The sequence below is a fragment of the Pelophylax lessonae genome, assembly GCF_965119305.1.
Source record: "Pelophylax lessonae genome assembly, chromosome: 3".
Lineage (NCBI taxonomy): Eukaryota > Metazoa > Chordata > Amphibia > Anura > Ranidae > Pelophylax > Pelophylax lessonae.
The window spans coordinates 293,079,308-293,094,344 of NC_138770.1; the positions used below are offsets into that span (position 1 = coordinate 293,079,308).

General features: G+C 41.8%; 1 protein-coding gene across 1 annotated transcript in view; it reads left to right on the forward strand.

Annotated features, from left to right (window-relative positions):
- Positions 1-15,037, forward strand: part of LOC309551110 (putative cation-transporting ATPase 13A4) — a 203,764-nt gene that overhangs the window by 65,717 nt on the left and 123,010 nt on the right. Inside the window, exons 10-11 of the mRNA XM_082251556.1 lie at positions 13,332-13,520; positions 14,800-14,861. Coding sequence (XP_082107682.1) covers positions 13,332-13,520; positions 14,800-14,861 — 251 coding nt within the window. The remainder of the gene's footprint in view (positions 1-13,331; positions 13,521-14,799; positions 14,862-15,037) is intronic.

The window sequence follows — 15,037 nt, forward strand, 5'->3', positions numbered from 1 at the left end:
GATCAAAGTATTAGTATCACTTGGGACTTCAGTTAGTGTGAGAGGCAGTTAGAGGTAGTCCCAGATAGGTTTAGGGTACTTGCCATACATCCCCTAGTAAAGATTTAACCCCCTGATCACCCCCAGTTAACCCTTTCACTCCCTATCACAGTGTACACTAAATACAGTATACAGATAATTTTTTTTTTTTTTAAACTTGAAACTTTTTATTTTTGTTCAACGTTAAATTCATAGAGTACAAATAAGCATAATACACAGTCTGCAAGACTACATACCACCTTCATATAGTACAAACAATTAAGAGTATGAATCACAACAGTCAGGCAGCTACATATAATGGCAATTGTGTTACTCTGAACTAGAGAGCATAAAACAGAAAGAACAAGAACAAAACAAAAACAACGAGACAAACATAGATGCTCTCAGTGGGGGACATAAGCAAGGAATCATGGATAGACTGTGATCATATACGTAGTAAAGTTCCAGATGTAGTTATCCAGTGTGTGCTATGTTCCAGGGTTAGGGAGAAGCTGCTTCATGTAGGTAGAGATAGGCTGAGAACAGAAGGCGTTGTGTGTAAGAAGCAGGTAATCGGAATTGATCAGTGAGGTTTTTAGATGAATCCCTTATAAGGGTAGAGAGAGGGAAGGAGATAAAGAGTCAGGTAGCGTCCAAGTTACTATTAGGATTTCTAAGCCAGGGTTCCCACAGTGAAAAGAATTTTGTCAGGCCGTAATGGGCTTTGGCAAACATGTATTCCATGTGCATATTGTGGTTTAGAATGGTTATGCACTGCCGGAAGGTAGGTGCACAGCCCTTTTTCCAATTCCTGGCTATGGTTAAGCGTGCCGCTATCAAGATGTGAGTGATGACAGCATGGAATTCATTGTGCCAAGTAGAGAGCCCCACCCCCAGCAGGGCAGTTTGTGGCTCTAGAGAGATCTGTCGCCCTGTGAGTTGAATGATGAGCGAATCGATTTCCTTCCAGAATAAGGTAAGCTCGGGACATTGCCACCAGACGTGTGGTGCTGAGCCAATTTGTCCACATTCTCTCCAGCAATTATTCGATTGTGTTGGGAAGATGCGCGATAGTTTATCCGGAGTGTAGTACCAGAAGTGAAGAACCTTTAGGACTGATTCCCAATGGGTCAAACATTTGGAAAATTTTAGAGGGTATCTCAAAGCTTGGTTCCACCCGTTGGGTGTTTCCGTAAATCGAAGAAGACGTTCCCATTGTTCCATGGAAGGAAGCTTTTGCTGCTCCAGTGTAGTTGCCAACAGTTTGTAGAAAAAGAAGATCCCTTTGTATGATTTAGACGGACGCAAATAATTTTGGGCAATCTTAAGAGGAAGTTGCGAAGAAGACCATAGACCATTTTTCAATGCATGTCGAATACGAAGGTATTTATAGAAGTCCTGATGGGGTATATGGGAGCTGTTTTGTAGTGTAGAGAAGGCAGATAGCTGGCCTTGGTCATATAAGTGTCCAACCGAAATTAGACCTGTGTGCACCCAAGAGTCAATTGCCAAGTCTTGACAAAATAAGTTTAATGATTGTAGCGGTAGTAGATTGAGGGTCGTGGTGGAGATGCCCTGGGCCATTTGTAAGATGGATTGCCAGACTCGGATGGTAGCGGTAATTGAGTTTAGCAGGAACTTCGGAGGATGAAATTGTAACCAAAGAGCTGCAAGCATATGCGTGGGAGGGCAACCTAGTACCACTTGCTCTATCTGTAGCCATCTATGTTGCTTTGACTGAGTCCACCAATATTTGGTTTGATCCAGAATAGTTGCTTGATAGTACCTGCTGATGTCAGGAGCACTCAACCCCCCTGAGCTCGATGGGGCATACATCGTAGAACGACGGACTCTCGGGTGTTTACCATTCCAAATAAAGGAATTAATTGACTTTTGGAGTTTGTTCAGTTGGTCTTTACGAAAAGTTTGTGGTATAGCTCTGAATAAGTAAAGGATATGTGGCATGAGAAACATTTTAGCAAGTGCAATTCTTCCAGCCCAGGATGCTTTGACATTTCAAAGGCTCAGGGATAAGTCCATCAGTTTCTTAAGTACTCTTTCTAGATTGAGCCTTACTTGGGTGGCTGAGGGTACAGTAAGGTCAATTCCCAGGTATCTCAAAGTAGAAGCTGGGGCCCAAGGGAAGGGGGAGATCACAGATATTTGTCGTTTGAGGCAATCGGATAGGCAAATGCCTAACATATTAGACTTAGAGCAATTAATTTTGTACAAGGAAAGCGCACTAAACTGGGTCAGTAGGTCTATGAGTGGCGGCAATGAGTGGGTCGGGTTGCTGAGTGCTATAATAATGTCGTCGGCGTAAAGTCCTATTTTATGTGTGGAGTCCCCAACTGTGAACCCTTCAATCTGGGGGTGTGACCTAATAGCTGTTGCTAGCGGTTCCATGATCAGGGCAAATATCAAGGGGGACAACGGACACCCTTGCCTAGTCCCATTGGAAATACCAAAGGGTCTAGATGTGAGCCCTGATATTCGAACCCTGGCAGAAGGACAAGAATATAGATTCATGACTGCCGTGAAAAAATTACCCCGTATACCAAATCTGTGAAGGACTGCGGAGAGATATCCCCAATGAACTCTGTCAAACGCCTTCTCTGCGTCCAAAGACAGGAGCAGAGAAGGCGTTTGATGATGCTCAGCCCACTGAATGAGGTCTATAAATCTCCTGGTACCATCCGGAGCTTGCCTTTGCGGTATAAAGCCAACCTGATCCGGATGTACCAAATCAGCCAAATAGCATGCCAACCGCGTAGCTAAGATTTTCGCATATAACTTCGTGTCCGTATTAAGCAAAGATATGGGTCTGTAGTTTGCCGGGTCGTCAGGGGATTTGCCAGTTTTGGGTATGGTAACAATAGTCGCTTCTAAGGATTCCCCGGGCATATGTCCCGTCGCCACAAAATAATTATACGTTTTGCATAGATAAGGACTGAGAGAGGTGATGAAGGTGCTATAATATTCATTACAGAATCCATCCGGGCCAGGGGCCTTATGTTGGGGAAGGTCACGTATAGCTGCACAGACCTCCACTTCCGAGAAGGGAGTGTTAAGTTGGGAGCACTGGTCAGGTGTCAACGTCGGCAGGCGCAGGGAGTCCAAAAAGCCGTTAATGCGGTCCAAATCAGGAAAGGGCTCAGCAGGGTCCTCTTTCAAATTGTACAATTTAGAATAGAAGTCACTAAAGCAGTCTGCTATGTCTTTAGGGTCAGTTAGTCTGTGGCCATGGGGGGAAGTCATATAGGAGATCCTGTGTAGGGCGTCTTTTCGCTTGGCTTGTTTTGCTAAAAGGGCTCCTGGTCTGTTATGATGTATGTACCAGTCCAGTCTGAGTTTTCTAATATGATGATCAAAGGTTGCGTATAACACGGAACTTAGGTCATCCCGAAGTTTACGCAAAGCCTTGATGTTGAGGTCAGATGGGCTGACCTTGTTAGAGCTTTCTAAACTTCTAATTTGTGCCAGGAGGTTGTTGATCTTTTCAGATCTCTTGCGTTTCTCTTGGGCACCCAGCTTCATAAACAAACCACGGATAGAGGCCTTGTGCGAATTCCACAAAATTGAATCATTATCCACTGAATGAGCATTCAATTCGAAGTAGGTCACTATTGCCTCCTTGATCTCCCCCTGGTACAATGGATTGGATAGAATGGAGGTGTTCATACGCCACAAAGAGCTTCTGGGGGATTGGTGTCCCTGTGCCAGGGTTAAAGTAACCGGCGCGTGGTCAGACCACGTGATGGTACCAATGGACACTTTAGAGACAGACTGTAGAGTGAGGGGGTGTACCAGGAAGAGGTCAATTCTGGAATAGGACTTCTGGGCTGCTGAAAAGTAAGTGTAATCTTTTTCGGTACCATGAAGGCAACGCCAGGGGTCATACAGATTTTCAGAGTATATCATGTTGGAAAGAGCAGTGGATCTAGGTCTAGTTGGATTGGATGTGTCCAAAGTGTTGTCTGGGACATCATTAAAATCTCCGCAGAGGATTATTTGATCCTTGGGAAAAGGTTGTAATTTAGATAGTACAGTGTTAAAAAAAGGTCTGCGTCTCATGTTGGGAGCATAGAGATTGGCGATCACTAATGGAGAGTTGTTAATTGAGGCAGAGAGAATAAGATATCTGCCGCAAGGGTCTATTTCTATGTGATGAAGTTGAAAGGCTACAGTATTTCGTATTGCTATCATCACACCTTTCGTCTTATTGGGTGCGCTGGCAAAAAATTGGTGTGGGAAGAGTCTATGGGTACATAATGGGGCCCTGTCTTGTGCGAAATGTGTTTCCTGGACGCACAGTATATCAGTTTTGAGGGACAATGCCTCCCTCCACAGTCTAGAACGTTTGAAGGGGCTATTAAGCCCTTTCACGTTGATAGTGGTGATAGAGGAGAGAGTTTGGGCTGGCGTTGCCTGTGAGGCAAAAAAAAAAAAAAAAAATTTGCACTTGCAGCAGCACTACACAGGCAATACCCACTGAGAATCAAGGTACTCAATAAACGGTATAGGCAATTGACAGTAACAAATGTGCACAATAGTTAGCAACGAGAATAATAATAGAAAACAAAAAAAAAAAAGTAAACCAAAAGAGAACGATTACACGTGTGCTTAGCACACCTCTTACTTGGGGTGCGTGAAAAAAAGAGAAAGTATGATATGACCGAGTCTCTAAGGAATACGAACGGCTTATTTCCCTTGTGGGGAAGCCCTGAAGGCAACAGCAGTAATATCATCACAGAGGAGATGGGTGTGTTTTACCACGGTCCGGCGGTCCCCGAGAGTCTTTCGATGGATGTTGATCCTGCTTTCGGGTAGAATGAGTCGATGGAGTAGGGACTAGACCCCAGTTATGGAGTTGTTTGTATCCCTCCTTTGGAGATGTCATTGCGACTTGGTGGCCCTGATAAGTGACCAAAAGCTTAGTGGGGAAACCCCAGCGATAAATCACTTTATTATCCTGCAGCACTTTTGTCACAGGCCCAAACTCTCTCCTCCTCTGAGCTGTTGCAGGCGAGATATCCTGGAAGAGGGACACTCCAGCGTACGGGGGCGGTAGCGCCTGAGCATTCCTGGCAACTCTGATGAGTTGATCTTTAACATTATAATAATGTATTCTAGCCAGAACGTCTCGTGGAACCGAATCTTGAAGATGTGGTGGTTTTGAAATCCTGTGTGCGCGGTCGATAAGGAGATCTCTAGGCGATAGGTCAGGGGACAGTTTCTGCATGAGTTGCTTCAAGTAGGGGATGATTTCTTGTGGCTTAACAGTCTCAGGAATACCTCTAAATTTGACATTGTTTCGCCGCGACCTGTCCTCCAGGTCTGCGACTTTCAGTTGCAATTTCTGGATCGCTTCAGCCTGTACCTCATGCATGTCCACTACCTCATTGTGTGCTGCTGCCATGTCTGAAAACTGCATTTCCAGATTGTGTGATCTCTCCTCCAGGCCATCCAGTCTTACTGACAGGTTATGAACAGAAAGTTTAAGCTTTCTCTGAAAGCCAGATTGAAGAGAGAGGAGCATTGCCTTTAGTGTGGCTTCAGTGGCAGGTGCGTCTGCTGCGGGGAAGGCAGACAGAGGGTTAATGTAGGACTCTGTCAGTTCCAGGGCCTGTGAGTTGTCACTGGCTCCGTGCTGTTTCTTAACAGAGGGGGGCTTTGTAGGAGAAAAGGCTGGGGATACTGCCGCTCTCTTACTTCTATCAGCAGAGGAAGAGGGGTTAACTGCCGGGGGAGACTCATCCATGTCAGATTCTGGATCCGTGGACTGGTCATTCAGGACCTTTGGCGCCGCTTCTGGGTCCCCAGCCCCCTCGGCGCCATCTTTGGGAGAGTGGTGGGACGACATGCTGAAGAAATCCGTGAGGCGGCGGGGACCCGAGGACGGTAATCGCCGGCGGGTCATACTCCGGGATCGTGCGGCTGTCTCTCCCTGTGAAGACAGGGCTGCGGAGTCGGGCTGTGTCGCTCGGTAAGTGGCTGAACTTCCACAGAGACTACGGAGCAGTAGTTCAAGCGGCCATACTGCTCGGCGGCCAGGACACGCCCCCACAGTATACAGATAATTTACTGATCACTGTATTAGTGTCAATTGTGACTTCAGTTAGTGTGAGAGACAGTTAGTGGTAGTTAGAGGGAGTCCCAGATAGGTTTAGGGTGCCGGCCATATATCCCCTAATAAAGATTTAACCCCCTGATCACCCCAGTTAACCCCTTCATTGCCCTGTCACAGTGTCACTATTATAGTGTACAGATCTTTTTTCTGATCACTGTATTAGTGTCACAGTTTACAACAGTTAGCATTAACGTTAGTTAGCATCAGATTGCCCTCCGCATATTTAGTAATACATTTTAACCCTTTGATTGCCAGTGACACACACACACCAAACACCTCCATTACTAGTATAGTGTCTGAACAAATTAATATCTTTGATCTGATCCGAACTACACTAGCGTCCCCAATAGTTTAGTGTAGTGTTCCCAAAATGCAGCATTAGCAGGATCAGACCCGACACTTGCCAGCACCTGAGTTTAGCCTCTCCGCCCCCCACAAGAAGTGCAGAATCAGCAGATAACTGTCACTTCCAATACACAGCACACTAAATGGCAGTGTTAGCAGAGTCAGGCCTGATCTCTGCTAGCACTAGCAGTTACATTTTTTGGTAGCGGTTCAAACAGTCCTTTACAACCAGGTACTTTTTTACCTGTGAATCACACTAGGTACCTATAAATTTATTGTCCAAAATGTCCAAACAAAGGTACACTAGTGAAGAGGCCCTACACGATGCTGAGCATGACAGATGAGATCGATGGGGAAGCCTCACTGTCAGAATCAGGCTCAGTATTCGAACCTGCACAGCGCAGCGGCACCCTGACAGATAACTCTGACGACAGAGTAGTGGTCCCTGTTAAGGTCAGAAATACCCGTCCCTGTTCTTCTGTTGCTGAGGTGCAACAACCGCAGGGTTCTAGTATGCAGCAGAGTGTCGGTACCAGTGCCGCCCAACCTTCTGGTGAACTGACAAGCACCAGCAGCTTAGTACATCCTGGCTATAGTCAAACTAGCACTACAGTAACACTTGGTGATGTGGCGAGTCCCATAAGTGCAGTTCAAGCTGGTGCAGTAGCTAGCACAAGTAGTGTTCCGCAGCCACCAATAATTCAACGACAGGCCCGTAGAGCCCATAGTGTTCTTCCTGATCCTGATGGGAAGCCCACCACTTCTGCAGTGCTTGTACTTTCCCCACTGGGCAACCCAGAATTCAGGTGGAAACCGCTGATTTTACTCCCCTTGGTTTTTATGAGCTGTTTTTCACTGAAAATCTTTACAGATCTATTGTGGACCAAAACAATTTATATGCTGATCAATTAAACCCCACAAATGCAAATTTGACCCTTGCCGGTGAATTTGCATGGAAACGTATCACTGATTCTGAATTTAAAACCTTTCTGGGCCTATCCCTTCTCATGGGCATTACTAAAAAGAGTGAGCTGCGGTCATATTGGACCCAATTCATCATATGCCCATGTTCTCTGCTGCCATGGCAAGGACTAGATGCAAGCAAATCTTGCGGTTCATGCACTTCAGTGACAATGAACTCTGTCGTCCTTGGAGTGACCCTGGATATGACAGGCTCTACAAAATTCGGCCCCTCGTGAATCACTTCAACCAAAAGTTTGCAGCCTTGTATATACCCTAACAAGCTGTAAGTGTTGATGAGTCCCTGATTACATTTTCTGGCCACCTTGGTTTCAAACAGTTTCTCCCCAGCAAACATGCCAGATATGGCGTCAAGATGTATAAGCTCTATGAGAGGGCAACAGGCTATACATGTAGTTTCTGGATTTACAAGGGAAAATATAGTAATGTGGAGCCCCCCAACTGCCCAGACTAGATAGGGAACAGCGGCAAGATTGTTTGGGACTTGGTGTCAGCCTTTTTTGGACAGGGGTACCATTTATACGTGGACAATTAGTACACAAGCGTGCCGCTTTTTACTCACCTTTTTGATTTTGGAATTGGTGAATGTGGCACCGTGCAACCAAGCCCCCAACGACTTGTAGATTCCTGACTTAGACAGGGGGAGAGAGTCTGCTTGAAGTGTAATAAATTGCTTGCAGTGAAGTGGAGGAACACATGGAATGTTTTCGTTCTGTCCTCCATTCACGCAGATATGACAGTCCAAATTGCAACGGCGACTGGTGTTGTTGAGAAGACTCTCTGTGTCCATGAATACAACCTTAACATGGGAAGGGTGGACTTCAGCGACCAGATGATGGCGCTGTACGTAATTGCCCGTAAGGCCAGATGCTGGTACAAAAAAATTTGTGTATACTTATTCCAATTGGCTCTGCTGAACTCTTATGTGCTTTACAAAGCATCAGGAAGAAGTGGATCCTTCCTAAAATTCCAGGAAGAGATCACCACAGCCCTTCTGTATCCTGAAGGTGCTGTGGCCCAAATTCACAATCCAGATGCAGTGAGCCGGCTGCATGAGCGGCATTTTCCGGATGTCCTCCCTGGTACCTCTACCCACCGAGCACCCCAAATAAGATGTCGTATTTGTAGAAAACGTGAATATAGGCATGACACCCGTTATCTTTGTCCCTCCTGTCCTGGCCAACCTGGTCTCTGCATCAGGGACCGTCGCTACCACACACTGGTAGAGTATTAGTATATTATACAGTACTGCACAGTCTAGGGCACACTTTCACACAGGGTCTCGAAAGATGTTTGATGACTTTTGCATTTTGAGAGACCCTAGCTTGGAACATTTAAAGTTTTTTTTACAGTTAAAAAAAAAGTGTAAAAAAAAAGTTACAAAAAAAAAAATTCAAAAAATGTAATAAAATTAAAAAATAAAAAAGACAAAAATTGTTGTTGTTTTATTGAGTTCATTTTCTGTTCTTACTCTACTTTTCTACTTTTTCTACTTTTACTGTACTTTGTAATATACTGTTATACTGTAATGTTTTATTGTTACTGTTTTCCATTGTTAACCACAGTTTTCTTTGCAGATACCTCCATTCTACTGTACTGTATGCTATTATAATGTAATGTTTTATTGTTGCTGTGTTTTTCATTGTTAACCATAGTTTTCTTTGCAGATACCACCATTCTACTGTTTTACTGCACAGTATACTATATTGTGATGTTTTATTGTTAACAATTGTTTGCTTTGCAGGTACACCCATCAGCTGCAGCACTGATTTGTTTATTCTAACAGCAAGATCGTTTGCTCTCAGCATATATGTAAATCAATGATTGCAGCACTGTAGGAGGTGATTTCACTACCACAGTTAAAAAAAAAAAGAGCATATATGGCGAAGCATAGGGGATGCGGTGGACACATGGGCTGAATGAAAATAAAGAACATTGCATGTATGCCCATCATTAGAAGTGGGTGGAAGCTGGGAGGTCTAATGGTGGGCATACCACACACTTTCTGGTATTGTTTTTTACAGCCAGCAGTCAGCTTTCATGTAAAAGCAATTCTAGCAGATAATTAGCTGCTAGACTGCTTTTAAAATCAGTAGGAGTAGGAGAGGACTCCCCCCCCTCCCGCCACCTTCCACAGTTTTCTCGGGCTCTCCTTTCCCACAGGATAACCCAAGACTGCTGCCGGTGGTTCCGTCAGTTGACCATAGAGCTGATTGGAGAACAGAATGGCTCCAATCATCTCTATGGCCTAAGGTACCGGAAGCTACAAGCATTTCATGACTTCAGTTTTGCCAGATAGAAACAGCGGCATTGGCAAATTGGGAAAGCATCTAATCACACCAATCTAGGTGTGGTCAGATGCTTTAAGGACAGAGGAGAGACTGTCACTACTTATTGCTATCATTGGGGATATTTAAATGCCCTGTAATAACAATAAAAATAATTTAAAAAAACTAAAGGATGGGTGTCAAAATAAAATAAAAAAAAAGCAAAATAAATAATAATAAAAAGCAAAAAAAAAATGCAAGCACCCCTGTCCCCCTATGTTTGTGCGCAAAGGTGAACGCAAGCATTGGTCTGGTGTCATATGTAAACAGCAATTGCAGCATACATGTGAGTTATCGCCGCAAACATCTGATCAAGGTCAGTAATTTTTGCAGTAGACCTTCTCTAACTCTAAAGTGGTAACCTGTAAAGGCTTTTAAAGGCTTTTAAAAATGTACGTAGATTGTTGCCACTGCACAGGTGTGTGCAATTTCAAAGCATGTCATGTTTGGTATCTATGTACAGTACTCTGCATAAGATCATCTTTTATATTTTACCAAACAATTGGGCAATATATAGTATGCGTTTGAAAAATCTTTGCGCAAATACCGTGTGACAAAAAAAAATTGCAACACCCACCATTTTGTTCTGTAGGGCCTCTGCTTTAAAAACATATATAATGTTTGAGGGTTCAAAGTAATTTTCTAGTAAAAAAATAATAGTTTTTTCATGTAAACAAAAAGTATCAGAAAAGGCATGGTCTTCAAGTGGTTAGAAAAGTGGGTGATGTAAGGCATAAGCTTCTAATATTGGGCATAAAATGCCAGAACAGTTCACACCCCCAAAATTACCCCTTTTTGGAAAGTAGACACCCCAAGCTATTTTCTGAGAGGTATGTTGAGTCCATGGAGTATTTTATATTTTGCCACAAGTTTTGGGAAAATTACTATTTTTATTTTTTTTTACACAAAGTTGTCACTAAGTGATATATTGCTCACACATGCCATGGGTATATGTGGAATGACACCCAAAAAACATTCTGCTGCTTCTCCTGAGTACAGGGATACCACATGTGTGAGACTTTATTTGAGCCTAGCTGTGTACGGGACCACGAAAACCAATCACCACCTTCAGCTTTTATAAGGGCGTAAATTGCTTATTTTACTTCCTCACTACTAGGGATGATCGAACGGTTCGGGTCGACCATCGGTTCGGCCCGAACATTGGGTGTTCGAGGTTCGGCCGAATTTAGAACTTTTTGCCCAAAAAGTTCGGAATTCGGCAACCAGAACCGACCAAAATGCAATGGTTCAGGAAATGGGCTTTAAAAGCCTGTGATTGGACCAGAACCATTAGCAAAATTGAGGGGGCAGGAGAATGCTAGGAATGTGATTGGAGTGACTAGGGGGTCCTTAGGCCAATCATTAGTGAATACGCCCCCCAGTATATAAGATGGCCCCCGCCAAATTCCTACCATTGTTATACAGGACATGGAGAGTGGAAGCAGTTCTGTTAATTTTACTTTAAAAGTGTCATTTAGCATTTATTAGTGTGAGGAAAGGGATATCTAGTGTAGTTAGAGTGCTCTTTTTCACTTTAGTTAGCTTCAAAAATGTAGTTTCTGTAGGGAAAGTGTGAAGTGTTAGGGTGACCGTAATGTAGTGTAGGGTTAACTGACTGCTATGGCAGGGTGACCGAACCCTTCCATATCAGGGTGACCGTAATGTAGTGTAGGGTGAACTAACAGTGACTGCTATGGCAGGGTGACCAAACCCTTCCATATCAGGGTGACCGCTATAGAGAAAAGCTAGTTTCTCTTCTTTCGGGAAGTTTGGATGTTCTGGCCGAACCGAACTTTTGAAAAGTTCGATCATCCCTACTCACTACCTATCATAGTTTCAGAGGCCCTGAAATGTCAAGAAATAGCACAGCCCCCCCCCCCCCCAATAACACAATTTTGGAAAGTATACACTCCACGCTATTTGCTGAGAGGCATGTTGAGTTAATGGAATGTTTTATATTTTGCCACAAGTTTCGGGAAAATTACAAAATTTTTTTTTTTTTTTTTTTACACAAAGTTGTCATTTAAATGATACAATGGCTATATGTGAAAGGACACCCCAATATACATTCTGCTGCTTCTCCTGAGTACAGGGATACCACATGTGTGAGAAAAGGGGTCATTTGGGGGGCTTCTGTGCTATCTTGGCATTTCATGGCCTCCTAAAGTGTGATAGGTAGTGACGAGTGAAATCAAAAATGTTCCCCCTCTAGAAAGCCTGAAGGCAGTGATTGGTTTTTGGGGTCTTTATGCGGATAGACTGCCAAAAAGTCTCACACATGGGGTATCCCCATACTCAGGAGAAGCAGCAGAATGTATTTTGGGGTGTAATTACACATTTATCTATGGTGTGCGTGAGCAATATATTATTTCAATGACAACTTTGTGTAATTTTTTTTTTTTGTAATTTCTAAATCACCTGTGACAAAAAAAAAAAATTAAATGGTCAATGGGCTCAATATGCATCTCAGTAAAATTCCTGGGGGTGTCTACTTTCCAAAAAGGGGTTATTTGGGGGGGGGGTTGTACTGCCCTGCCATTTTAGCACTTCAAGAAATGAGATAGGCAGTCAGAAAGTAAAAGCTGCATAAATTCCAGTATATACACCATAGTTTGTAGACGCTATCAATTTTGAGCAAACCAATAAATATACACTTATTGAGATTTTATTATCAAAGACATGTAGCTAAATACATTTTGGCCTAAATGTATGACAAAAATTGAGTTTATTGAGTAGTAGAGAATTTTATTTTTTCTTAAAATTTTTGGTCTTTTTTCATTTATATTGCAAAAAATAAAACAACACAGAGGTGATAAAATGCAACCGAAAGAAAGCTATATTTATGGGGGAAAAAAAGGACATAGGTTTTGTTTGGGTACAGCATTGTATGACTGTGCAATAACCAGTTAAATTCACACAGTGCCAAATTGCAAAAAACGGCCTGGTCATTAAGGCGGTAAAACCTTTGGGTCCAGAAGTGGTTAAATCGTGCAACTGTTCTTTTTCTATTGTGTCTGTGTAAAGACATCTCATCTAATCATAGAAAAGGTTTTACTGGCTGCTGCAATACTTTCAGAACACTTTGCAAAGTGGAGACATCATAATGATTGTAATGTGAACAGTCTAAATATACTGTCCTCATATTATTTAGTCCTATAAGTTAAAGTTAAATTATACATTGATAGAACAATACAATCTACTCTTTAACTTGTGCATTAACATTGGTACATTACCTCGGTGTCTATTTTATATATATATATATCTTTTTTTTTTTTTTTTAAGAATCACACAAACTTTACAGAATATTAACCTTACACTGGAATACATTAGAAACATTGATAAATCATGGGTGAAATTTGTGTAAATCTTGGGAAAGAAGAATGATAAATAGACACCTTTGTGTTCTTCAATGGCTAGGAATGTTTTTACTAACACCTAAAATGTATACTTGTTTATATAAGGTAGCAATTCTGAACAACAAAACTTTCTGTACTTAGGCAGATTTTTTAACTTGTTTTTCTTCACCACAGGCCAGAGTTCATGATATAATACTGATGTCATTTTTGATGCTAACAGTAGCTGTGAATGCTGCCCTTCCAGCCACCATTACACTTGGTCTTCTTTATGGACAAACAAGACTAAAGAAACTCGGTATATTCTGCATTAGTCCTCAAAGGATTAATTTAGCTGGGCAATTAAATCTTATATGTTTTGACAAAGTAAGTTTAATCTTATGAATAGTTTGCATTCCACAAATGTTTTCCATGATCAAAGTAATGTGAAAAGAAAATGTTAAGTAAGCATTGAACTTGCAAGCTATTTAAAGCCATGACCACTAACAGAATGGTAACTGGCTGATGTGAGATATACTTCATTATTTATTCCAGGGCAGTTTTAAATAGGATGGAATGATAGGGATAAATCACAGGAGAACACATTTTTATAAGGTAAATGTAAAACCATGATTCTTGTATATTATCACCTACCCATTCTCCCGATTTTTGAAATACAGTGAAAAATCTGGGCAAATTCTCCAAAGCACTTTACATTGTTAACTCTTATTTTACCTCTTCTAGTTGTACTACACAATCTGAGACTCTCAATGTTCCAAAAATCTAAGCCCTTTTTATATCAATAAAAACCAAATCCCTTTCCAGTCAATACAGTTTCTCCTGTTTAGTAACCCGATACAACTAACATATAGAAAGCCCCACCATGGGTGATTAAAGTTATTGTTTAAATAATAGTTTTCTGGATAGCTTTAAAGTGGTTGTAAAGGCTACAGGTTTTGCATTCTCTGCATTAAGTAAAAAACTTTTATGGCGCAGCCCCTCTAAATACTTGCCTGAGCTGATCTTGATCCAGCAATGTGCCCGGGAGTAGCGGGAGCCAATGGCAGTTGTCTGCTTTGGACAAAGGATGTTGCAAAATAACACCTTTCAAATGGCTATATAAGCTAGTGTGGTGCTCCTATCCTTTCAAAACTTTAGTAAACTCCTCCAGCAGGACCCCACGGTTGCTGGTTAGCAGTATCTAGGCCTGAAAACCACCCATCGTGTTATAATGTATCTTCATAAGGCTCAGTGTGCCGATATCACAAAGATCCTTATGTGAACAAGGAAAGGTTTTTAGGCTGGTACTTTTCTCTTATTTTTTAGCTAAACAAATCAGGCAGTAACCTGACAGTATGGATTCTCCTAGCCTATTGATTTTTAGTTAGCATATCATGTGGAACAAACAAAATATACCCTTGCATTTACACTTTCAATTATTTACATTCCCATATACCCAGAAGCAATCACAGTGATAGATATCTAAACAGATAGATCACACACACCTATCAATCATACACTTTATTATAGATATATATATATATATATATATATATATATATATATATATATATATATAAATTATTACATATGCCATTGAATATTTTACATACACCTCATATTGTAATGATAGTAAAACTAATCTGTTTAATATTCTTTATCCTAGACAGGCACTTTAACAGAAGATATTTTAGATTTATATGGCATACTTGCTTGTGATAACAGTAGGTACGTTTAAATTAGCCAGTGAGGTAATATGAACTAATTTACTATACTAAATATATTTATTAACATAATTCTAGTTTTCTATTTTATAATGTTGATTCATAAGTTCCACAGTATGCCGCCTCTATGGGTCATGATAGCACTGCTTCCATTGCTTGGTTACATACTCATACAGATCA